This window comes from Hyperolius riggenbachi, chromosome 5, assembly GCF_040937935.1.
Source record: "Hyperolius riggenbachi isolate aHypRig1 chromosome 5, aHypRig1.pri, whole genome shotgun sequence".
In the NCBI taxonomy this organism is placed as follows: Eukaryota; Metazoa; Chordata; class Amphibia; order Anura; family Hyperoliidae; genus Hyperolius; species Hyperolius riggenbachi.
Genome location: NC_090650.1, coordinates 24570101 through 24597529, shown reverse-complemented (window position 1 = coordinate 24597529; position 27429 = coordinate 24570101). Strand labels below are relative to the sequence as shown.

Here is a 27429-nt window from a genome sequence, read left to right as displayed (position 1 = left end):
GGATACTCAGGGGAGCACAGTGATTCCTGGGGGCGGAGCAGAGGGATACTCAGGGGGACACAGTGATTCCTGGGGGCGGGGCAGAGGAGCAGAGGGATACTCAGGGGGGCACAGTGATTCCTGGGGGTGGAGCAGAGGGATACTCAGGGGGACACAGTGATTCCTGGGGGCGGGGCAGAGGAGCAGAGGGATACTCAGGGGGGCACAGTGATTCCTGGGGGTGGGGCAGAGAAGCAGAGGGATACTCAGGAGGGCACAGTGATTCCTGGGGGCGGGACAGAGGAGCAGAGGGATACTCAGGGGGGCACAGTGATTTCTGAGGGCCGGGCAGTGCCACCACTGGCTGTGAAGCTTTTGCCTCCAGCATTTCTGAACAGTTAAAGAGAACCCTCATGTATTTTACCATATATATCAGCATACCCCCCAACAGTCCCGAATTCTGTGGCAATGGGCAGAGAGGGGGTAAAAAAAGATCGAGGCGCCAGCCGGCAATATGAGATGCAAAATGCCGACAATCACATACATACATTCATACATTCCTACCTTCCTCCCTCCCTCCCTCCCTCCGAATGTGCCCCTGTGTCTCCCTGTTTGCAGAGTATAAAGTGCGCAGCGGAGCGGCTTTCATCTTACCGTCCATCCTCGCCGGCGTCTGGCTTCATTCTGCTTCCTGTGATGTCACAGGAAGCAGGAATCAATGAAGAGCCAGATGCCGGCGAGGATGGACGGTAAGATGAAAGCCGCTCTGCTGCGCACTTTATACTCTGCAAACAGGGAGACACAGGGGCACATTCGGAGGGAGGGAGGGAGGGAGGAAGGTAGGAATGTATGAATGTGATTGTCGGCATTCTGCATCTCATATTGCCGGCTGGCGCCTCGATCATTTTTTGGCATGCGGGACTAGGGGTGTATTGAGGGTGTGGTTAAGGGTGTGGCCTAAATGTCCCGGTTTCCTTTTCCAAAATGTTGGGAGGTATGTATCAGTGGGAACATTAGAGAAAACACCTACCCTGCTCTCTGTTTCATTCTTCACTGCTCAGCTTGCTTCTTATCAGCCCTGATAAAATCCCCGACTGAGCATTAAGTCTGGCTTTGCTCAGGAATCATTATAGTTGAGTCATTATAGCAGAGCCAAAAGGGGGCAGGCTTGGGCTTGAAAAGACATCAGAGAAGACAGACTCAGCTATAATGATTCCTGAGCAAAGCCAGACTGAATGCTCAGTCGGGGATTTTATCAGGGCTGATTAGAAGCAGGCTGAGCAGTGAAGAATGAAACAGAGAGCAGGGTAGGTGTTTACTGTCATGTTCCCACTGATATATATGGTGAAATACATGAAGGTACTTCGTCTCTGGGTCACTTTAGGATGCTAAAAACTGCGAGTTTACTCTGAAGCTCTGAATTCTAAACTCTCGTACATAGATCACAATAAACAACAACTTCAGTTTCAAAGATTTTAATGGAATGAATATCTACAAAATGGCTAGAATGCAGCCAGGCTAATTGCCCATCTTAGGGGCAAATAGAACAAGACCTTATACAATAACATTAACTACTGTACAGCAAATGGGGAAATTCATAGAACAATAATAATATTATTAAAAAGCGACAGAATAGAAATCTGTATAAAATAGATTGAACCAGATTTACACAAATGTCTTGCTGTTGAGAAACAATCAGGAACTTTTAGGTTCCTATTGCTGATCCTGTACCCATTTCCTTTCACTCGATGGGGCAATAAGGTGGAGGAAATCTCTTGAAAGAAGTTACAGACTGCAAACACAATGGGCTTGATTTACTAAAGAGTGTTATATCATAACGCGCGTATTATGTCATAATGTGCGTGTCATTTCTTAACGCACACATTATTTCTTAACGCGCGTGTTTTTTCTTTACACGTGTACGGTGTAACTCCTAATCAATTAAAAAACAAACTGTAAAAATTAAGGGACACATACAAACAAATAACACTTACTTGCCCAGTCGCAAAATAGTATGAGGGTCTGTCTCCACTTGCTACCGTGCGCAGCCGCAAAACGCGCGGTGGCACTTCCTGCTCAGGGGCTGAATTCAGAGAATTTCCCCGCAGGCAAACCGCACGGGGAAACTCTGCCATAGTAAACTATGGCGCCGCTGGCCGAATCACTTTCCTTAGCGATTCGGCCGATATTGCCGTCAGTTTCCATGCGGGAGGCTGTGAATCCCATAGACAATGCATGGCATGCCTTTTGCATTCGTCAGCGTTCCCGCCGATGTGTGTTTTTCCCGCGCACTGTGAACTTTTAGCGCGTAAAGTTTTACGCACACTGTGACGCGCGTAATGCAATTAGCACTATAGCGTTATGCATTATGTTTAGTGAATCAACCCCAATATAATCAGAGAGCTAATCCCCTCTATATAGAAGTAAAATTGTTGCATCTACAGAACTTGCACTACTAGTAATAACTCTAGACAGTCAGCTGGCCAGAGAGATGCTCTGAAATGTCTACAGCTGAAAACTTTCCAAGGACAACATTTTTTTTACACAGTTGTAACTCACAAGGGTTATGTCTACTGAATGTCCCACCCGATGTCACGTCATTGAGTTCTCCTTTCAGGAGCAGGCAGAGGCAGGCACCACAACTGCATAATGGGCATGTTAATAAAAAGTATGATAAATTTGGTTGCAGACGCTCAACACAGCCTCTAGTAAAGGAATGATAGGTCTACCAGGGACAGCTTAGATCAGGGATGTCAAACCAGTCCTACAAGGGCCGAGGTCCTCACACATTTTTGGCACAACTCAAATTCATTGATAGGTGTGAATCAGATAAGGCGTGGTCCATCAGGTAGAACACATTCCTCTCTTTCTCAGTCCATCCTAAACCCTGGCATGGATCTGGCCCTCCAGGGCTGGAGTTCAACACATGTGGCTTAGATTAATGCTTAGGCAACCTTGGAGCTTCCTCCTCTGCCACCACCACCACCAGCGATGGAGGATCCAGCTCCAGATCTTCCTCCACCACGGCCGCCACTGCCGCCACGGCCACCACTGCCACCTCTCCCTCCACCACGGCCGCCACTGCCTCCTCTTCCTCCTCCGCCTCTCCCGCCGCTGCCTCTTGATCGTCGTACTCTCGTGTGCTGCATGAGAACAAAGGCCTTTTGTTTAGAATAAAACATAAAATAATCCATAAAGTATAAAACACAAGCAAGCAACAATTCATCCCCTCAACTGCAAGCTGTGGCTGACTTCACTATATATCTAGGATCGGATCATCCACAAGGCAATTCTAGGCAGTTGTCTAGGGGCTGGAGAGGGTCTAGGGGCCTTGTGGATGCTACCTCCCACCAAATTTTATAATGACCATCAGCGGTGAGCAAAAACTGCTATATTGCCTAAAGGTGCCCACTAGTGTTGGGCGAACATCTAGATGTTCGGGTTCGGGCCGAACAGGCCGAACATGGCCGCGATGTTCGGGTGTTCGACCCGAACTCCGAACATAATGGAAGTCAATGGGGACCCGAACTTTTGTGCTTTGTAAAGCCTCCTTATATGCTACATACCCCAAATTTACAGGGTATGTGCACCTTGGGAGTGGGTACAAGAGGAAAAAAAAATTTAGCAAAAAGAGCTTATAGTTTTTGAGAAAATCGATTTTAAAGTTTCAAAGGGAAAACTGTCTTTTAAATGCGGGAAATGTCTGTTTTCTTTGCACAGGTAACATGCTTTTTGTCGGCATGCAGTCATAAATGTAATACATATAAGAGGTTCCAGGAAAAGGGACCGGTAATGCTAACCCAGCAGCAGCACACGTGATGGAACAGGAGGAGGGTGGCGCAGGAGGAGAAGGCCACGCTTTGAGACACAACAACCCAGGCCTTGCATGAGGACAAGAAGCGTGCGGATAGCATGCTTTGTACCACCATGCAGTCATAAATGTAATAAAGATAAGTGGTTCAATAAACAGGGACCACGCGGCAACGCTAACCCAGCAGCAGCACACGTGATGGAACAGGAGGAGGCGCAGGAGGAGAAGGCCACGCTTTGTGAGACACAACAACCCAGGCCTTGCATGAGGACAAAAAGCGTGCGGATAGCATGCTTTGTACCGCCATGTAGTCATAAATGTAATAAAGATAAGAGGTTCAATAAACAGGGACCACGCGGCAACGCTAACCCAGCAGCAGCAGCAGCAGCAGCACACGTGATGGAACAGGAGGAGGCGCAGGAGGAGAAGGCCACGCTTTGTGAGACACAACAACCCAGGCCTTGCATGAGGACAAAAAGCGTGCGGATAGCATGCTTTGTACCGCCATGTAGTCATAAATGTAATAAAGATAAGAGGTTCAATAAACAGGGACCACGCGGCAACGGTAACCCAGCAGCAGCAGCAGCACACGTGATGGAACAGGAGGAGGCGCAGGAGGAGAAGGCCACGCTTTGTGAGACACAACAACCCAGGCCTTGCATGAGGACAAAAAGCGTGCGGATATAGCAGCAATGCTTTTTGCCGCCATGCAGTCATAAATGTAATACAGATGAGAGGTTCAATAAACAGGGACCGGAAACGCTAAACCATCCCAGATGTTCATCGGTCATGTTACTTGGTTGGGGTCCAGGAGTGTTGCGTAGTCGTTTCCAATCCAGGATTGATTCATTTTAATTTGAGTCAGACGGTCTGCATTTTCTGTGGAGAGGCGGATACGCCGATCTGTGATGATGCCTCCGGCAGCACTGAAACAGCGTTCCGACATAACGCTGGCTGCCGGGCAAGCCAGCACCTCTATTGCGTACATTGCCAGTTCGTGCCAGGTGTCTAGCTTCATGCCCGGTTTCAGGTCCAGCGGTGCCAGCCACAAATCCGTCTGTTCCTTTATTCCCCTCCAAATTTCCTCCCCTGTGTGCTGCTTATCCCCAAGGCAGATCAGCTTCAGCAACGCTTGCTGACGCATGCCAACAGCTGTGCTGCACTGCTTCCACGATCCTACTGCTGCTGGTGCTGGGTTAGCATTTCCGGATGAGGTACAGCTTTGAGATGCGTTGGAGGAGAAGGAGTCAGAGAGGTAGGTGCTGCTGTTGTTATCCAGCTGTTTGCGGCGTGGGCAACACCCGCGCCGTAGCAGGTGAGGAATCGCTGCCAGGCTCCACAAGGTTCACCCAGTGCGCGGTAAGGGAGATGTATCGACCCTGGCCGAACGCACTCGTCCAGGTGTCAGTGGTGAGGTGAACCTTGCAGGCAACGGCATTCTTCAAGCTTCGGGTTATTTAGCTGACCACGTGCTCATGCAACTCAGGCACTGCAGAGCGCGCAAAGTGGTAGCGGCTGGGAACCACGTAACGTGGGATGGCCACTGACATCATGCCCTTGAAGCTGTTTGTCTCCACCACTCGATATGGCAGCATTTCGCAGGCCAGAAGCTTGGCTATGCTGGCTGGCTGTTACTGCCACGGCCCGGGGGTCATTTGCTGGCAATTTCCTCTTGTGCTCAAACATCTCAGAAACAGACAACTCAACCGTAGCGCTGCACACCGAAGGGCTGTTGGTTGTTGTGTTTGATGAACACTGGGAGACCTCAAGAGCACTAGTCCGGAAAGTGACAGTGTCAGCATCGTCTGATGTTTGTGAATGTTGTGAACCACGCAATGGCTGGGCTACTGCTGCTGCTGAGGCGGGTCTGGTGGTGAGTCTGGTGAACCCAAGGGAGGCAGTGTTGCTGGTGGTACCCTGTCCTGCCGCGTTTGCCCACAGAGTGGGATGTTTGGATAGAATGTGGCGGCTCATGCTGGTGGTGGAGAGGTTGTTAATACTTTTCCCCCTGCTCAGGCGGGTCTTGCACACCTTGCAAATCGCCATGGTAACATCCTCAGTGCAGTCTTCAAAGAAAGCCCAGACTTTAACTGGCTGAGGACTCGGACCTCGTGCGTGATGTGCTGGTGCTGCTTAACCCACTGCTGGACGCTTGAGAGGTCATCCAAGTAATTATCTGGTCCTGTTCTTTTGGATCTGTGAGGGTTGTTGTCCTGGACAACATGGGCAGTATTGAGTGGGTTTTCTTGGGTGCTCCCCTGTGGCCTGTACGTGAACCGTCAGGGGAAACACCTCTTCCCTTGCCCCTCCCTCTTTCACCGGATTTCTTCCTCATTTCACTTATCCTTAAAGTACACGCTGACTGGCAGCAGTACAGTGGCAGTACAGAAATGCTATACAGTGGTGGGTGAGCGGTGTACCACTATTGTCAGCAGTGACACAGAGCACAATGCTATACAGTGGCGGGTGAGCGGTGTACTACTGTTCCCAGCAGACACAGAGTGGAAGTAAACACAATGCTATATAGTGTGGCTGAGCCGTGTACACAGAGTGGCATTAAACACAATGCTATATAGTCTGCTATATAGTCACCCCGAACAGGGTGATGTTCTGCAGAACCCGAACAGTGGCAAACACTGTTCGCCCAACACTACTGGGAGGGAACGCAGATTTTAGTACCTAAACACACGATACAACATGTTTTCCGGGGTCGGACTCTGAGGCACATACAGATGGTCCCGATCATCATCCTCATCATACAACTCTTCTCCTGAGTCTGACCCACCCACCACCTCTGCCACCCCAACATCCCCAGACACAGACCCCTCATCGTCCTCAACATTAACTTGGGATGCTGGCCTGAGCCAGACCTCCTCCTCCACATCAGGCCCCATCATCTCCTCAATGGCAGCCCTCATTAATCGCTCTGGCGACGGACTGATGGACACAACGTTCTCCTCCGGGGAGGGCTGCTGCTGACCACTGGCTGCTGGGGTGGATGTTATAGCTTGCGTGGGGCGTTGGCTGTTGCTGTTGTTGGGAGTGCTGCTCACAGCGGAGGTCTCTGGGGAACTCATGTTGAGCTCATATAGTGGTTGACGGTGAGTGGAGTATTACTGATCCCAGCAATATACACACTGACTGGCAGAGTACGCAATGCTATATAGTGTGGCTGAGCGGTGTACACAGAGTGGCAGTAAACACAATGCTATATAGTCTGGCTGAGCGAGCGGTGTACTACTGTTCCCAGCAGAATCAGAGTGGCAGTAAACAATGGTATATAGTCTGGCTGAGCGGTGTACATAGAGTGTCAGTAAACAATGGTATATAGTCTGGCTGAGCGAGCGGTGTACTACTGTTCCCAGCAGAATCAGAGTGGCAGTAAACAATGGTATATAGTCTGGCTGAGCGGTGTACATAGAGTGTCAGTAAACAATGGTATATAGTCTGGCTGAGCGAGCGGTGTACTACTGTTCCCAGCAGAATCAGAGTGGCAGTAAACAATGGTATATAGTCTGGCTGAGCGGTGTACACAGAGTGTCAGTAAACAATGGTATATAGTGTGGCTGAGTGGTGTACACAGAGTGTCAGTAAACAATGGTATATAGTCTGGCTGAGCGGTGTACACAGAGTGGCAGTAAACACAATGCTATATACTCTGGCTGAGCGAGCGGTGTACTACTGTTCCCAGCAGACACAGAACAGTAAACAGAATGCTATATAGTGTGGCTGAGCGAGCGGTGTACCACTATTCCCAGCAGACACAGAACAGTGAACAGAATGCTATATAGTGTGGCTGAGCGAGCGGTGTACCACTATTCCCAGCAGACACAGAACAGTAAACAGAATGCTATATAGTGTGGCTGAGCGAGCGGTGTACCACTATTCCAAGCAGACACAGAACAGTGAACAGAATGCTATATAGTGTGGCTGAGCGAGCGGTGTACCACTATTCCCAGCAGACACAGAGTGGCAGTAAACAGAATGCTATATAGTGTGGCTGAGCGAGGTACACAGAGTGGCAGTAAACAGAATGCTATATAGTGTGGCTGAGCGAGCGGTGTACCACTATTCCCAGCAGACACAGAACAGTGAACAGAATGCTATATAGTGTGGCTGAGCGAGCGGTGTACCACTATTCCCAGCAGACACAGAACAGTGAACAGAATGCTATATAGTGTGGATGAGCGAGCGGTGTACCACTATTCCCAGCAGACACAGAACAGTAAACAGAATGCTATATAGTGTGGCTGAGCGAGCGGTGTACCACTATTCCCAGCAGACACAGAACAGTGAACAGAATGCTATATAGTGTGGCTGAGCGAGCGGTGTACCACTATTCCCAGCAGACACAGAACAGTGAACAGAATGCTATATAGTGTGGCTGAGCGAGCGGTGTACTACTGTTCCCAGCAGACACAGAACAGTACACAGAATGCTATATAGTGTGGCTGAACGAGCGGTGTACTACTGTTCCCAGCAGACACAGAACAGTACACAGAATGCTATATAGTGTGGCTGAACGAGCGGTGTACCACTATTCCAAGCAGACACAGAACAGTGAACAGAATGCTATATAGTGTGGCTGAGCGAGCGGTGTACCACTATTCCCAGCAGACACAGAGTGGCAGTAAACAGAATGCTATATAGTGTGGCTGAGCGAGGTACACAGAGTGGCAGTAAACAGAATGCTATATAGTGTGGCTGTGCAAGCGGTGTACTACTATTCCCAGCAGACACAGAGTGGCAGTAAACAGAATGCTATATAGTGTGGCTGAGCGAGGTACACAGAGTGGCAGTAAACAGAATGCTGAGCGAGCGGTGTACTACTATTCCCAGCAGCGACACACAATGACTGGGGGGGACCCTGGCTAGCGTGGCTGGAGCGCGAACTACCCTGCCTGCCTACCCAAAGCTAAACCCACAGACAAATGGCGGAGATATGACGTGGTTCGGGTATTTATTTACCCGAACCACGTGACAGTTCGGCCAATCAGAGCGCGTTCGGGTCCGAACCACGTGACCCGTTCGGCCAATCACAGCGCTAGCCGAACGTTCGGGGAACGTTCGGCCATGCGCTCTTAGTTCGGCCATATGGCCGAACGGTTTGGCCGAGCACCGTCAGGTGTTCGGCCGAACTCGAACATCACCCGAACAGGGTGATGTTCTGCAGAACCCGAACAGTGGCGAACACTGTTCGCCCAACACTAGTGCCCACACATCATACACTTTTTAAAATATCTGTTCAATTCAAGAATTGCAATGAATTTTTCTGACTGATTGTAACATTTCAAAAATCTGACCAACGTATCACACACCTATGTTCAATTTTTCCCCCAATTATGATAAAAATGATTGAAAACTCCAAGAAAATTGCTATAGTGTATATTTTAATAAATTGACAATCTACCACACACCATTCAATTTTCATAAAAATTTACCAGAAAAATCCAGCACTCCCGATCAACTTTTATCGAATAAAAACGGGAAATCTGATCAGACTTCTTGCTCAAATAATAATAATAATAATAAAAAAAGCTTTTAATTTTTCTGAAAATCTTTTTTATCAAATTGCCGTAAAATCGGATCATTTGATTGTATAGTGTGTGGCCATCTTAAGGACCCATCTCATCTTAATCCTCTTCTGACTGGAGAGGCAGCTGGGGAAGAATGCAGGCTAAAATACAACATACCCCCTCATTTTTTCCTTGGTTCTGCACTTGTGTGTACACACAAATTGCCCCTATTCCCATCTAGGGATGTGTCCCCGCCATATTAAAATCATAGGAAACTCAAAATTTCACTTTAAAAACAGCATAAGAACTTGTAGGAAATAAAAGTGACTGGTATAAAGTTAGTGGAAAGGTTAATAACTCAAAGCTCCACTTCACTGAAGCTAATTGATAAAAATGCTGGGGTGCTCAACAAACCAAAAAGATTGTCTTGTCTTTAGTAACTGCAGACCAAACAAAGCAAAAAAAAAACTTCTCTCCCTATCAGACCATACTTACTTCTTGATGCTGGTTATTGCAGTTCACCACAACAACATCCCGATTGTCTTCCACAAAAAAGTTTGCTGAGCAGAGCTTCACCACCTGACACAAAGCAAATTAACTTATTAGTACTCTAAATGTGCTCCTAACACCACCAACACCCTTCCCCCCCACCCAGGAAAAAAAATCAGAATCAAAAGTGGCACTATAAAAAGAGAGGTTGATAAGTAGATAAACAATATCAACTCAAATTTCTAACAAACTTTTTACAGCTTTCTGTCCATAACAACAGGATTGTTACCTAAACTGCAGTATAGCGAAACAACCACAAGATGTCACTGTGTATAAAATGTGATCATGATTTTTATGGGATTGTTATTTCCTGTATTCTCTCTGTGTTCCTCTCTGTTCTAAGTAAGCTGCATTTCCTGATGGTGGATTATGATTATATCTCTGCATGTTTTTCTTCAGTAAAGAGTTCTAACTTGTTATACTGGGTGCCTATCTGCATTCACTTTAAACTGCTTCACTGCACTACTCTGCAGAAGGAGGAGGAGTCACACGACTTAATGTGGGACAATAAATGTTAAATCTTAAAGGGGTTCTGTGGGTGAGGGGGGGGGGGAGGGTTGAAGATAAAAACAGACACTTACCTGGGGCTTCTATCAGCCCACTGTAGCAGTAATGTCCCACGCCGTCCTCTTCCGATCCGCCGTTCCCCGCGGCAATTGATTGTCTCACAAGATGAATAATGCGCGCTCCCGCTCGCGTCATCGGAAGCTTACTGCGCAGGCGCAGTAAAGTTTTCTTGTACTGCGCCTGCGCAGTAAGCTTCTGATGACGCGCGCGGGAGCGAGCAGGTGTGCGGCCACGGCCGCTAGACCGGGGCCGGCGGCGGAGAACGGCAGATCGGAGAAGGACGGCGTGGGACATTACTGCTACAGGGGGCTGATAGAAGCCCCAGGTAAGTGTCTGTCTTTATGTTCAACACCCCCCACAGATCCCTTTTACGAAAAATGTTTGCCCACAAATTAGTCTATGTTTTAGATTTTGACCCCTTACGTGATTGAGTTTGACACCCCTGGTCTAGCTTGCATACAAAGCTTCACTTTAACCCATTAGCAGTTTCAGTAGAGTTCTCTCGTTTGAAATAAGTGCCATGCTTTTGGCAGAACTCGCTGTGCTGTAAATTCTTTGAATGCTTTGATCTCTCCCTGCTAACAGAAAATACAGAAATGGAAAGCAGATGTCGTCTATTATTGTCTCACACTGCCTATATACTGATCTGAGACAAGCTTATATGCTTTGGGTCCTACAGGACAAAAGCGCTTTACAAACGTTTTGTTGTTGTTGATTGCATTGGGCTACTTACGCCGCCCTCTTTGAAGTCGCAGTCTTCTGTCATTTCATCGTCAGGCTTTTGGCACAAAGTTTCTTTGACGGCAAACTGCAGCTGGTGGGATTGAGAGTCTTCATCCTGCAAAGAGGGCAGAGGAAAGAATGATGTGATTTTCATGCCCAGAACTTTGTAAAATATAAAGGGGTTCCCAGATCTACGGGGGAATCCTAATCCATCTGTTGTGATGCCGTCATATAGTAACTGAGGGGTTACCTGAACTGAACGAAAACAAAAAAACCCTTAATAAATTGTATGTGTAGTATGGATAATGAATAGAACATCTGTAGCAAAGAAAAGAGTCTCATATTTTAATTTTCAGTTATATCGTTTTTTTTTTTTTTTAATATAACATTGCATCATAGTTTCACAGTTGCTGATTTAGAACCACATTCTGTCTTTTAAGCTCTAAAACAGAAATAATGACTCTTTGAACTTTCCTGCAGTAAAACCTTATCTCAAGCTGTCTCTCACTGACTGTATTCAAGCCAGTGGGTCAGAGAGCTCAGAGAAGCTCTTTTACATAGATAACAAATTAGATTTTAACTCTTCCTGTGTCAGTGCTGTGTAATATTTTGGCACTTTTTAAATACAATAAATAAAATAAATACTGGAAAACAATATGAGTCTCTTTTCTTTGCTACTAATGTTCTATTTCTTAGCGGTACTATACAATTCTGTACTATACAAGTCATACAATTCATTATCTTATAAGTTTATTTTCACTTCAGGTTTGCTTTAAGTAGCAGAGAGAGTTGCCCTGGTTTCTACACCTTCTTTTAGTAAAAAGAAAGCTGTATCTTATCAATATTTGGATACTAGCTGGACACCCGGCGTTGCCCGGGTATGTATTTGGCTAGTGTTGGCTCTGCCCACTTTTCCTAACCCTAACACACAATTGCTTAATGACCAAGTATGTGAGCTTTGCAGTCTTTGGCATCAATAGTTTGCAAAAAAATAAATTTAATCTGATTGTATGTGGCTCCACCCCTTTTCTGAATTTGAACCCCAATCACCCAATGGCCAACTGTACCAGGTACAGGTGATTAACAGTGCAAGAATGGCAGCAATTACATATTCCCCTTAAAATCAATAGGTGGATTTTGATTGGATTTTATAGGCTCCACCCACTTTTCTGAATATTAATCCCAGTCACCCAGTGACCAACTGTGCAAAGTTTGAGAACCCTACCATTAACAGTGTAAGAATGGCTGCAGTTTACATTTGCGCAATGAAATTTGTATTTTTCTCCACCCATTTATTTCCTAACATTGTTCAGGTATGTATTTGGCTGATGTTGGCTCTGCCTACTATTTCTAACCCTAACACACAATTACTCAATTACCAAGTTTGTGAGCTTTGCTGTCTTTGGCATCCATAATTTCCATTGAGATTAAACAAATCTGATTGGCTGTTTGTGGCTCCACCCCTTTGTCTGAATTTGAACCCCAGTCACCCAATGACTGACTGTATCAGGTTTCAGGCTTGTGCCATTAACAGTGCAAGAATGGTAGCAATTACATATTCCCCTTGAAAATCAATAGGTGAATTTTGATTGGCTTTTGTAGGCTCCACCCACTTCTCTGAATATTAATCCCAGTGACCAATTGTGCAAAGTTTGAGAACCCTACCATTGAAACTGTAAGAATTGCTGCAGTTTACATTTTCTCAGTGAAATTTGCATTTGTCTCCGCCTACTGATGACGCGGCATTGCCCGATTAATCAATTACCCAATGACCAAATTTGTGAGCTTTGTGGTCTTTGGCATCAATAACCTGCATTAAAATGAAACAAATCATATTGGCTGTGTGTGGCTCCACCCTGTTTTATGAATGTAAACCCCAGCCACGCAATGATCAAGTGTACCAGGTTTGAGGCTTGTGCCATTAACAGTGCAAGAATGGCAGCAATGAAATATTCCCCTGAAAAATCAATAGGTAATTTTTGATTGCCTTTTGTAGGCTCCACCCACTTTTCTGAATATTAACCCCAGTCACCCAGTAACTAACGGTGCAAAGTTTGAGAACCCTGCCATTAACAGTGTAAGAATGGCTGCTGTTTACATTTTCCCAGTAAAATTTGTATTTGTCTCCGCCCACTTATGACCCGGCATTGCCCGCTTATGTATTTGGCTGGTGTTGGCTGTGCCCACTTTTCTAACCCTAACGCACAATTAATCAATTACTCAATTACCAAGTTTGTGAGCTTTGCTGTGTTTGGCATCAATAATTTGCATTGGAATGAAACAAATCTAATTGGCTGTTTTTGGCTCCACCCCCTTTCTGAAATTGAACCCTAGTCACTCAATAACCAACTGTACCAGGTTTGAGGCTTGTGCCATTAACAGTGCAAGAATGGCAGCAATGTAAATATTCCCCTTGAAAATCAATAGGTTAATTTTGATTGGCCTTTATAGACTCCACCCACTTTTCTGAATATTAATCCCAGTCACCCAACGACCAACTGTGCAAAGTTTGAGAACCCTGCCATTAACAGTGTAAGAATAGCTGCTGTTTACATTTTCCCAGTAAAATTTGTATTTGTCTCCGCCCACTTATGACCCGGCGTTGTCCGCTTATGTATTTGGCTGGTGTTGGCTGTGCCTACTTTTCTAACCCTAACACACAATTCATCAATTACCAAGTTTGTGATCTTTGCGGTATTTGGCATCAATAATTTGCATTGAAATGAAACAAATCTAATTGGCTGTTTGCGGCTCCACCCCCTTTCTGAAATTGAACCCCAGTCACCCAATGATCAACTGTACCAGGTTCGAGGCTTGTGCCAATAACAGTGCAAGAATGGCAGCAATGTAAATATTCCCCTTGAAAATCAATAGGTTAATTTTGATTGGCTTTTATAGATTCCACCCACCTTTCTGAATATTAATCCCAGTCACCCAGTGACCAACTGTGCAAAGTTTGAGAACCCTGCCATTAACAGTGTAAGAATGGCTGCAGTTTACATTTTCCAGTGAAATTTGTATTTGTCTTTCCCCCCCTTTTTGGTTATGCAAATAAAAAGTATCCTATACTTTATTCCAGGTAATGTACTATGTGTGTGCCAAATTTCATTCAAATCCGTTCCGCCATTTTTGCGTGATCGAGTAACAAACATCCAAACATCCGAACTTTCCCATTTATTATATTAGTAGGATGACCAATAGCAGTAGTACCAGATCTAACCAATAGGTGGCACTGCAGATGCAGGATATGTAACTAATGAGCGAAAAGATCTGACATAGCAATGTCTACTGATCAGGAAAGCTCTTTGCTAATGGTTTCCATTTCCTAGGACAACTTCTTCTTGTATCCATGCAGGTATGCATGTTGAGAGAATTTTTGGCCAGTCCTTACCTGGCTATTGATTGACACGCCTTTTCTGTAATATTATATGTGAACCTTCTTCTAGGGACTATCTTTATATAAGTCTACCCTGTTATTGTTCCCAAGATAAAGAGATGAAACACCTAGACAGTGTAGACAGTGAATTGTTTCTAAATAATTAAACTAGACTGATAGGCTTATGCTTCATACACACTTGAGATACAAGTCTTCGGAAAAGGCAAGATCACAGACCAATTTTACCCCCTTCCATGTAGTATGAGAGCCATACCTACACAGTCTATTCTATGGAGCTGAACTCCCCATCAGACAGAAATCTTTGCAAGATGCTGTACACAGAGATGCTGTAGACATTCAACAGATCAGTATCTGCAAAAGATCTGTTCCTGCAAAAGATCCGTTCCTGCAAATTGCATTCATAGTCTATGATATCTGCAGATCATACACACCTTGTTTAACTGACAATCATCTGCAGATCTGAAAATCCATCCTGGTGGATCTGATCTGCAGATGATCTGCAGATAATTGTCTGTTAAACAAGGTGTGTATGAGGATCTGCAGATATCATAGACTATGAATGCATTTTGCAGGAATGGATCTTTTGCAGGAACAGATCTTTTGCAGATAATGATCTTTTGTGTGTCTACAGCATCTTTGTGTGCAGCATCTTGCAAAGATTTCTGTCTGATGTGGAGTTCAGCTCCATAGAATAGACTGTGTAGAGTATGGCTCTCATACTACATGAAGGGTGGTAAGATTGGTCTGTGATCTTTCATTTTCCAAAGACTTTTATCTCAAGTGTGTATGAAGCATTACACTGTGAGAGAATAACATTGAGGTCTGGTTCACACTCGGGCGATTCTTCAGTGCTTTGCTGAAAGCGCTGCTACAATGTATCTAGAGTTGAGCTGAAATTTTCGTAATTTCGCATTACTATAATTACGCATGCGAAATTTGCGATTACGATGCGAAATTAGCGTAGCGAAATTGCCATTAAAATCGTAATTGAAAATACCGTAAGCGTAATTTTCAACGCGAAATTTCGCGTTTCGTTTATGTCGTAATTTCGCATTAAACGCTACCGTAATTTCGCGTTAAACCGTAACGCTCCGTATAATATAAAAAAGCCGCCGACTTTAAGGGTTAATAGCAAAGCCCCCTTAAATGCTAAGAGCCTCAAATTTGGAGAATATATTAAGGAGATCAGGAGGAATAAGAGGAAAATTTTTTTTTTCAAAAAGACCTTATAGTTTTTGAGAAAATCGATGTTAAAGTTTCAAAGTAAAAATGTATACATTTAAAAACCCGCCGACTTTAACGGTTAATAGCAAAGCCTGCTTAAAGTTTAGGAACACCAAATTCCTAGGGTATATTAAGGGGATCAGTGGGAATAAGAGGAACAAATTTTTTTTCAAAAAGACCTTATAGTTTTTGAGAAAATCGATTTTTAAGTTTCAAGGACAAAAATGTCTTTTAAATGCGGAAAATGTCATTTTTTTTTTGCACAGGTAACAATAGTGTATTATTTTCATAGATTCCCCCAAGTGGGAAGAGTTTTACTTACTTCGTTCTGAGTGTGGGAAATATAAAAAAAAAACGACGTGGGGTCCCCCCTCCCAGACCTCTTTAACCCCTTGTCCCCCATGCAGGCTGGGATAGCCAGAATGCGGAGCACCGGCCGCGTGGGGCTCCGCACCCTGACTATACCAGCCCGCATGGTCCATGGATTGGGGGGTCTCGGAAGGGGAGGGGCAGCCAAGCTTTCCCCTCCCCCTCCGAGCCCTTGTCCAATCCAAGGACAAGGGGCTCTTCTCCACCTCCGATGGGCGGTGGAGGTGGAGGCCGCGATTTCCTGGGTGGGGGGTTCATGGTGGAATCTGGGAGTCCCCTTTAAAAAGGGGTCCCCCAGATGCCCACCCCCCCTCCCAGGAAAAATGAGTATAGAGGTACTTGTACCCCTTACCCATTTCCTTTAAGAGTTAAAAGTAAATAAACACACAAACACATAGAAAAAGTATTTTAATTGAACAAAAAACATAACCACGAAAAAAGTCCTTTAATATTCTTAATTAACCATTAATACTTACCTGTCCCTTTAAATAAATGATCCCACGCAATATCCTCGGAAATGTTCTATCAGTTACAATGTAACAAAGTTATTACAATGTAACAACTTTGTTACATTGTAACTACCCCGCACCCGACGTCACTCACCGCCGCCGCCGCCACCGCGTCTGTGCTGCAGGACCCGACAGAGCTCTGAGCTATAGCTCAGAGCTCTCGAAAGCATCTTTGTATTTGGGCTCCAAGGAGCCCCATTGGTCCTTAGCAGACCAATGGGGTTCCTTCTGATTTGAAGGAACCCCATTGGTCTGCTAAGGACCAATGGGGCTCCTTGGAGCCCAAATACAAAGATGCTTTAGAGAGCTCTGAGCTATATAGCTCAGAGCTCTGTCGGGTCCGTGCAGGACGCTAAGTCCCCGCCGGCTCCGCTGCCCTCCCCGCCTCTCCCACGTCACCCACATGTCACCCACATGTGGGTGACATGTGGGTGACAGATGTGGGCGGGGTGGACAGCGGGAGCTGCGGGGACTTAGCGTCCTGCACGGACGCGTATGCGGCGGCTGAGCGGCGAGTGGCGTCGGGTGCGGCGTAGTTACAATGTAACAAAGTTGTTACATTGTAATAACTTTGTTACATTGTAACTGATAGAACATTTCCGAGGATATTGCATGGGATCATTTATTTAAAGGGACAGGTAAGTATTAATGGTTAATTAAGAATATTAAAGGATTTTTTTCGTGGTTATGTTTTTTGTTCAATTAAAATACTTTTTCTATGTGTTTGTGTGTTTATTTACTTTTAACTCTTAAAGGAAATGGGTAAGGGGTACAAGTACCTCTATACTCATTTCTCCTGGGAGGGGGGGTGGGCATCTGGGGGACCCCTTTTTAAAGGGGACTCCCAGATTCCACCATGAACCCCCCACCCAGGAAATCGCGGCCTCCACCTCCACCGCCCATCGGAGGTGGAGAAGAGCCCCTTGTCCTTGGATTGGACAAGGGCTCGGAGGGGGAGGGGAAAGCTTGGCTGCCCCTCCCCTTCCGAGACCCCCCAATCCATGGACCATGCGGGCTGGTATAGTCAGGGTGCGGAGCCCCACGCGGCCGGTGTTCCGCATTCTGGCTATCCCAGCCTGCATGGGGGACAAGGGGTTAAAGAGGTATGGGAGGGGGGACCCCACGTCGTTTTTTTTCATATTTCCCACACTCAGAACGAAGTAAGTAAAACTCTTCCCACTTGGGGGAATCTATGAAAATAATACACTATTGTTACCTGTGCAAAAAAAACTGACATTTTCCGCATTTAAAAGACATTTTTGTCCTTGAAACTTAAAAATCGATTTTCTCAAAAACTATAAGGTCTTTTTGAAAAAATTTTTTTTCCTCTTATTCCCACTGATCCCCTTAATATACCCTAGGAATTTGGATTTCCTAAACTTTAAGCAGGCTTTGCTATTAACCGTTAAAGTCGGCGGGTTTTTAAATGTATACATTTTTACTTTGAAACTTTAACATCGATTTTCTCAAAAACTATAAGGTCTTTTTGAAAAAAAAAATTTCCTCTTATTCCTTCTGATCTCCTTAATATATTCTCCAAATTTGAGGCTCTTAGCATTTAAGGGGGCTTTGCTATTAACCCTTAAAGTCGGCGGCTTTTTTATATTATACGGAGCGTTACGGTTTAACGCGAAATTACGGTAGCGTTTAATGCGAAATTACGGCATGAACAAATAACCATTGTAATGCGAAAATTACGCGAAAATTACGCTTACGCAAAATTTCGCGAAATCCTTCATTACGATTATGTACTTACGGCCATAATCGTAATTACACTAATTACGCGAAATTTCACGAAATCGTAATTAGGTCATTACGCTCATCTCTAAATGTATCCCTAGGGACACATTCACACTGCAGTGGTTGCGATTTCAATTAATCGCAAACCTGCTGCATGTAGCATTTCGGGGGCGATTGCTCTGTGATTCTTGTTCTATTGAATGGTAATCACAAGTGCGAATCGCAAGAGTTAAATTAAAATTGTGGTCGCGAGCCAAACGCGATCGTGGGCTAGCAGCGCTTCAAGCACCGAGTGTGAACTAGCCCTTAAACACAATCACAACCCTTCATACCAGACCAAAAAGAAAAAAGAAAAGAATAAAATGTTCGTTTACATAGTAATAAGCCTCCATTCTGTACAAAATGGAACCCCTTGTGTCTAGCGAAGGACAGAACACCTTGTTTTGAAATGTGTTTACTTCATTATGTGTGAAAAACGGTGAAGGTGACTTTAACCAATAAAAGACCGCTCCACGCCAACTGACGTGGACGCGGCGGCAGCCCCAGGACTGCCTAACGCCAATTGGCGTGCAGTCCTCGGCGGAGTTTGCAGGGGAATACCGAGGTGAAAATAAACTGATAAGATAAACAATTTTATATATCCTCCTAATCCTAAAAATTACTATTTGAGATATCCCACCGTTTTATTTTATGTTTAAATCTACTTTTAAAGTTTTTAATGTTTCATTATCTCTGCTCAATGACACAGTCTTTGAAGCATGCCAGAGCTAAAATCCATGAACAATTTTATCTATCCACTGTACTCCTCAGAAACTGTTCTCTGCGAGAAAAGAGCTTTATGGCTGTAATTCCTTATCAGTAAAGGTTACACTATAGTGACTGCGAGAAACTGTGACTTGTACACCAGAATGCTAACTCTTTCAGGCAGAGAAAAAAAAAGGAACACAGCCTAGTTATTTGTGTGTCGGCACTGTACTTACACGTCTTTCTCAGCAATGTATTTTTACCTCAGTATTCATTTAAAGCGGACCTGAGCTCAGAACTTCCTCTCTGCTCTAAAAGATAAGCAACAGCCTAAAACCTTTTAGAGAAAAATATTTCTTTGTTACATCTGATACAAATCCTGCAATAAATCTGCAGTGTGTCTACTTCCTGCTTTCATGGAAGCAGACATAGTGTTAACATCCTGTGTTTACAAATTAGCTGCTGTGCTGAGGCAGCCAGCTGACAGAGCTGAGAAATCAAAGTATAATTGTGATTAGTCACAGATGAGGGAGAATTAGACAGGCTAAAGTCTCTAAATACATACGGGGTGCTTTTCTATATTTTTTCCGTCTGTCCTGTGCAAGAGTTCAGGTCCACTTTAAGTGAATCACATTGTCAATATGTGCTGTGCAGTTGAAAGTGATGTTTTCTTGAATATTAAACTTTGTACTCTATATTTATATTGATGAAATATGCAGATAATGCAGAGGAGTCACTTACAGGGAGATATTCGGTGTCGTTTGCCAGGATACCGTAGATGACGTCTTCTCTGGACACCTTATTGTAGTAATCTGTGCTGAACTGCGCCATGATGGCGATATCCTCGTCACCCCATTGCACCATGGGTAAGTGCGCGCTGGCGGCGGTGGTGATGGCTCCGAGGAGGAAGCAGAGCATTGCGGAGTGCCCCATGCTGGAGAAGTGACTCTGGTCTGGGTGATGCCAGGACTGCCGCTGCCTCTGTCTTTTATATCAATCTCCAGCTGTTCCAGAAGGATTGTTTGCTTTCACTTTTACCGAGGGGGAAACACAACCTTACATCACCACCAACTCTCAGGGATTGCAACATCCACTTTTGGGGAGAAATCAAAAAGGGTTTTTTTTGTTGTAAACTTGAAATTTTTGTTAGGAAGCTGAGTCAGAGAGAGAAGTTCAAAAATGCAGCACCTGTAGCCCATTCTGCTTCTGTACTCAGAGCGTATTATTATTTAGTATTTATACAGTGCCGACATCTTCTGCACTGTCCCTCAGAGGAGCTCACAATCTAATCCTACCATAGTAATAGTCTAATGTCCTCCCATATTATTATTATTATGTATTTACTAGCTGATGACCCGGCGTTGTCCGGGTATTTAATTGGCTGGTGTCAGCTCCACCCACTTTTTCTAACCCTAACACACAAACACTCAATGACCAAGTTTGTGAGCTTTGGCATCAATAATTTGTATATTCGCATAAAAATTAAATAAATCAGATTAACGGTTAGTCACTCCGCCCCTCTCTAGCGTTTGGACCCCAGTCACCCAATGACCAACTGTAGCAGGTTTGAGGCATCTGCTATTAACAGTGTAAAAATGGCAGCAATTTAAATATTCCACTTGAAAATCAACAGGTGAATTTTGATTTGCTATATTAGGCACCGGCCACTTCCCTGAATATTAATCTCAGTCACCCAGTGACCATCTGGGCAAAGTTTGAGAACCCTTCCATTAACAATGTAGGAAGGCTGCAGTTTATATTTTCCCAGTGAAATTTGTTTTTGGCTCTGCCCACTTTTTGTAACCTGGACACGCAGTCACTCAATGAACCCCCCCAAAAAAGAAAAAAAAGCCACATACTACTAATAAACTCCAAAAAGTGAAGTAATGATTATAGATGTCCCCTGTCCTGACGTTCTAAAACAATATTGCGCAGGCGTAGATTAGACATGAAGGGATTTCCTGGGACTAGAGTAGCATGGTGATGCGGATGACGTGTGCCAATAGGAGCGCACGTATTCCGGCATCAGAAAACGTGGCCGCGCTGTACGTGTAGTAAGATAGGGGATATTTAAATACACGAGTTAGCTCAGTCTAATAGCCTCCCTCAGAAGCAGCTGCAGGCTGCGACCGCGCAAGGCGTTCTCCCGGGCTCCCCACTCATTTTCCTCCCAGTGGTAAGCTGACTTTATATACACCACTTTCATTGTGTTGTCAGTATTTAAAGGGACACTTAAGTCAAACAAAAAAAAATAGTTTTACTCACCTAGGGCTTCCAATAGCCCCCTGCAGCTGTCCGGTCCCCTCGCCGTCTCCCTCCGATCCTCCTGGCCCCGCCGGCAGCCACTTCCTGTTTCGGTGACAGGAGCTGACAGACTGGGGACGCGAGTGATTCTTCGCGTTCCCAGACACATTAGCACCCTCTATGCTGCTATATGGTGTATGATATATGCTATAGCAGCATAGATATCGCTACTGTGGCCAGGAATGCGAAGAATCACTTGCGTCCCCAGCCTGTCAGCTCCTGTCACCGAAACAGGAAGTGGCTGCCGGCAGGGCCAGGAGGATCGGAAGGAGATGGCGAGGGCACCGGACAGCTGCAGCGGGCTATTGGAAGCCCCAGGTGAGAACGAAACTCATTTTTTTTGTTTGACTTAAGTGTCCCTTTAATGTGCACAGGTCACGTCATTTTTTTTTTATATATAGATGGTTCGGGCATGGATTGATTGTTGATTTTTTCTACAGCTTAGAGGCAGTTGTTTTGCACTTTTGATAGATTGTATATGTAGGAAATCAAGAGGAGTTTTTTGCTTATTTTGCACATACTTTCACGCCGGTGTGTATGCGGAAGCCCGCCTCATTGCGGAGGGGGGGACGTCGGCATGCACACACGGGTTTCTTTGTATTTATTTATTAATTGTCTATAGCACTAAGCACTTTATTTACTGTGTGTCCATCTTTCATCGGTGTGTATGTGGACGCCCGCTCTCTTGGTTAGTGGGGGCGTGGGCATCCACACACAGTTCAAATTGAATCACTTGTGTTTACAGCACTGGGCACTTTAGCATTTTTTGAGTTGTCCACTATATGTCATCTTTTCGCTTGGTGAGGAAACTAATTATTATTATTATTATTATTATGTACATATATAGGGATATGTGACTATTGTACGAATAGGGAGCGATCCAGTTACAATTGGATGGTATCCGGGAGACTTTTAAAGATTTTAATTGTTTTTATGTGTAGAATGAGCTTCAAATAAAATTACGTTTTCACATTGGAGATTGGTGTGTCAAATCACTTCAATTTTTGGAGTTTATTAGTAGTATGTGGATTTTGTTTCTTTTTTTGGGGTTCATGGTTGTAACAACGGGAGCCGCGGGACCTTTCAGAGGTGCACTTTGGTGCAGATATGTATTGGTGCTCATTTTGATGTATAATTACACAGTCACTCAATGACCAAGTTTGTGAGCTTTCGGGTCCTTGGCATCAATGAAAACAAATCTGATTGGCTGTTTGTGGCTCCGCCCCTTTTCTGAATGTGAACCTCAGTGACCCAATGACCAACTTGTAACGATCGGTGTAACACAGAGAGGGTCTGATTACCGGTGATCTGCAGTATCAGAGCAGGGACAAGGTCCTCCAGCACCCAAGGCTGAGACACCAAAGTGCGCCCCTCCATCCCTCCCACCCCAGCCGTCACACACGGATTGCTATTAGACTAAGAGGTGCCACAGGGCCCACAACCTCCCAAACACCTTCATCTCTAGTTATCTGGCTTGCAGGCACTGCTATGTATCCCCTTTTCTTATTTCTTTCTGCTTCAAACACAATTAGGAATGACAGCTGAATGAATTTTGCGCCCCCTCATACACAGCGCCCTGAGGCTGGAGCCTCTCCAGCCTATGCCTCGGCCCGGCCCTGTGCAGTATCACCGAGAATGCAGAATATACCCGATTATTGATGATCTGCAGTATCACCGATAATCAGATATATCTACTAACCTCTGGACACCCGAGAGATGAGAGTGTTTGGGTGCAACAGTATACTTTCAGGAAAGCACCCAGGAATGTGAGCAAGACAGTAGGATCTACTGTGACGGGTTAGTTTCCTTCCACAAGCCTGCAACTCCCCAAGGGGCGGAGCCAGGCTGAGACAGTGGGAAGGACAGAACGTGAGTGACACCAGTGGAGGAGTGTCACTGACAGATCTGTGAACTATCTCCTAACAGGGGAGATAGTTCTCGAGGTTGGACAAGCCAGGTCATAAACACACGGACAGATAAAGTACAGAGGCAGTAGGCAGATACAGAATCCAGAGACTAGCCAGGGATCGACAACAGAGAATCAGAAATACAAGGTACAAAATCAGAGATCAGGAGAATGGTCAGAAATGCAGAAAGTCATAACAGATAATCAACAATGCCTAGACTTGAGTGTGAGCTCCACGATTCTCACACTCCAGGACTAACTAGATCATACAAATAATACAGATGGTACAGAATTCCTAGACTAAGGTGTGAGATCCGTAGCTGTCAACACCTTGGAAACTAGTCTAGATGACAATACAGATAGTAACAGAATTCCTAGGCTAAGGTGTGAGTTCCATGATCATCAACACCTTTGGAAACTGACTAATACACACAGATACTGACAAGGTCTGAGTGCTACCACGTAGTGATCGCAACGCCAGACACCAGAGAAATGACCAGCACCCAGTATATATACACCAGCGCTCTCCAGCACCTCCCCTAAGTGCTGGACCAATGAAAGTTACTGCAATTGTCAGCTGACCGGCCTGGTCAGCTGACCCTCCTCTGACTGCCATAAAGGCCCTGCCTCTCTGCGCGCGCGCGCGTCCTCCTAAACCAGTGTGGACTATCAGTCCCAGCCACACCAGTCATGTGTTGTAATGTTGTTGCTGTATGGGATGCGGAATCCGCTGCCACGCTGTCTGAGCGTGCAGCGTTTCCTCCGCATTCCGCCTTACTGAGAGAAGCAGGCCTATGCGAGTAATTAGCCGCATTGGACGCGGAAACCGCCGCCCTGTAGTTAGAGCATGCGGCGGTTTCTCCGTGTTCCGACTGCGTCCCAACTGCCATGTCAAACGCGGAATCAGCCGCCTCACTCTGAGTATTGACGGCGGCTTTTCCGCGTTTTCTCACACAACTGTACCAGGTTTGAGGCTCTTGCCATTAACAGTGCAAGAATGGCAGCAATTTTAATATTTCTCTTGAAAATCAACAGGTGAATATTGATTGGCTGTTGTAGGCTCCACCCACTTTTCTGAATATTAATCCCAGTCACCCAGTAACCTACTGTGCAAAGTTTGAGAACCCAGCCATTAACAGTGAAGAAGGGCTGCAGTTTATATTTTCCCAGGGAAATCTGTTTTTGACCCCACCCATTTTTTTGTATCCTTGACACACAGTCACTCAATGACCAAGTTTGTGAGCTTTCGAGTTCCTGGCATCAACATTGTGTGAATGGAAGCAGTTTATCCAGCAAATAAATCTGATTGGATGTTTGTGGCTCCACCCCTTTTGTGAATTTGAACCCCAGTCACTTAATGACTGACTGTAGCAGGTCTGAGGTTTCTGCCATTAACAGTGTAAGAATGGCAGCAGTTTCAATATTCCCCTTGAAAATCAATAGGTGAATTTTGATTGGCTGTTGTAGGCTCCACCTACTTTTCTGAATATTAATTCCAGTCACCCAGTGACCAACTGTGCCAAGTTTGAGAACCCTGCCATTAACAGTGTAAGAATGGCTGCAGTTTATATTTTCCCATGTAAAAAGTTAGTTGTGTTTGGATGTTTCTAACCTTGACATACAGTCACTCATTGACCAAGTTTATGAGCTTTGGGGTCCTTGGGATCAATAAGTTGCATTTTTCCATTGAAATTAAACAAATCTGATTGGCTGTATTAGCCCACCCCCTGTTCAGAATTTAAACTCCAGTATCCCAGTGACTGACTGTACCCGATTTAAGGCCTCTGCCGTTAAGAGTGTAAGAATGGCAGCAATGTAAATATTCCCTTTGAAAATCAATAAGTACATTTTGATTGGCTGTTGTAGGCTCCACCCACTTTCCTGAATATTAATCCCAGTCACCCAGTGACCAACTGTGCAAAGTTTAAGAACCCTACCATTAACAGTGAAGAAGGACTGTAGTTCATATTTTCCCAGGGAAATTTGTTTTTGGCTCCGCCCACTTTTTGTAACCTGGACACACAGTCACTCAATGACCAAGTTTGTGAGCTTTCAGGTTCCTGGCATCAAAAATGTGTGAATGGAAGCAGTTTATCCAGCAAGGAAATCTGATTGGCTGTTTGTGGCCCCTTTAGTGAATTTGGACCCCAGACACTCAATGACCGACTGTAGCAAGTTTGAAGCTCCTGCCATTAACAGTGTATGAATAGCAGCAGTTTAAATATTCCCCTTGAAAACCAATAGGTGAATTTTGATTGGCTGTTGTAGGCTCCACCCACATTGTTGAATCTTAATCTTATTCACCCAGTGACCAAGGGCCATATGCAATTCACTTTTTCTCCTGAGTTTTCTCCTAGGTGATATTTTAACAACTTGTCATAAAATGCATTTTAAGCCACAAGCAAGTAAGAAAATACTCAAAACACATTTGATAGTACTTTTTCAACAATGTTTGGGTAATTTTTCAATTGTAAAATGATGAAAAGTTAATTTAAACAGAAAATTAAAATTATCTCCTAGGAGATAACTCAGGTGAAAAGGTTAATTGCATATGGGCCCAAGTGTGTCAGCGCTGCGTAATATGTTGGCGCTTTATAAATACAATAAATAAATAAATAAATAAAATAAGTGTGTCAAGTTTGAGAACCCTGCGATTAACAGTCTAAGAATGGCTGCAGTTTACATTTTCCCATTAAAAATGAATGGTTTTCCATTGGGGGGGGGGGGGGGGGGGTGGCCACTGTTCCATACAGTTTAGACAGGAAAGGAGGAGCTCCAGCAGGAACACACATCAGGGGGTGGTAGTCAATGGGCAAAATAAATTGAAAACAGCCAAGTTCGGAGGAAAGCTTCAGCTGTGTAAACAAAAAGCTCTGTTTACCTGAGGAAGGGGAAAAGCCCCGCAAAATGCGTATAAGGGACTTCCGGTTCCGGCGCCCTCATGAGCGGCTGACAGTAGCGGAGCTCCGCCAAGCCTGAGACCTAAACCAGCAAAAAGGTGCTTGGTACTCGCCACCTCAGGCACCGCAAACATAAAGAGATGGCACAGGCAGTAGCAAAATACCTCATGCCCAGTCTGCATAACGCCATAGAAGCAGCAATCACTAAGGCCCTCTCCGCCATTACGGCAGATGTACAGATTCACTCTAAACAATTAGCAGAGGCAGAGCAACGCATTTCCAAATGCGAAGACACTCAAGATATAACAAAGCGCGGGCTCTTAGAAGCAGAAAGACCAAATGCATACTTTCACGAACGAATGGAGGATTTAGAGAATCGCTCCAGACGCAGCAATCTGCGGATTGTGGGCCTACCCGAAGCAGTTAAACCAGAAGCACTCAAGGATTTTTGTGAGAATACCCTCCCAAACCTCCTAGCTACAACAGAGCCATGCAAGTCAGAATGAGCGCACAAGGTAGGCCTGGTGAGACAGAGCACATCAAAAACTCAAACAGAAGGGTCATGGTCAAATATTTAGACTACACCGACAAGTCCAAAATATTACGGGCCTTCAAAGCCCTCGAAGCCCCGTTGGAGTATCAGGGAGCTCGCCTGCACATTTTTAATGACTATTCGCAAGAGGTATCACAGATGTGTCAGGCTTTCATTACCTACATGTACTGCCCTATATAAAAAGAAAACACAGTTTACTCTGTTATACCCTGCCATGCTTAAAGTAACTGATGACGAAGGTCACTTCCATATCTTCAAAAAACTTAGAGATGCAGAACGCTTTTATGACATTGAAATTGGTGCCACCAGCCATGCTAAGGAAACGCCTCAAAGATCGCAAAGAGGAAGCTCTGTTTAACACGAGATACACAATAGACAGTATCTATCTGAAAGTCCACTTGCTGTGAATGAGACTCTTTATATGCAAAAGGGTTATAATACAATTCTCTGCGTGTGTTTGAAGGCAGCGAGATGTAAGGAGGCTACGGTCTATAGAATGAGGGGAAGAAGTGAAGTCGTCACACAATGTGCACCTATTATGTGTTTTATAACTGCAACTAAAGTGTTTTCTGATCAACATCGATCACTAATTTCATCCTGCATGCTCTTCGCAATATTACTTACTGATGGATCCATCT

At 44.9% G+C, this 27429-nt stretch overlaps 1 protein-coding gene across 2 annotated transcripts in view; it reads right to left on the bottom strand.

Moving 5' to 3' along the window:
• LOC137518017 (cathelicidin-1-like) overlaps positions 1-20121 on the bottom strand; it is a 60389-nt gene extending 40268 nt beyond the window's left edge. Inside the window, exons 1-4 of one of the 2 annotated variants that reach the window (XM_068235183.1) lie at positions 19870-20121; positions 11156-11260; positions 9802-9885; positions 1439-3122 (exon numbers count right to left, since the gene is read on the bottom strand). In XM_068235183.1, the coding sequence (XP_068091284.1) occupies positions 2925-3122; positions 9802-9885; positions 11156-11260; positions 19870-20061 (579 nt within the window). In that variant the 5' untranslated portion in view covers positions 20062-20121 and the 3' untranslated portion in view covers positions 1439-2924. Of the gene's footprint in view, positions 1-1438; positions 3123-9801; positions 9886-11155; positions 11261-19869 lie in introns of those variants that run through there. The other variant, XM_068235182.1, reaches the window with a different exon arrangement.
• Between the last annotated feature and the right edge of the window lie 7308 nt (positions 20122-27429).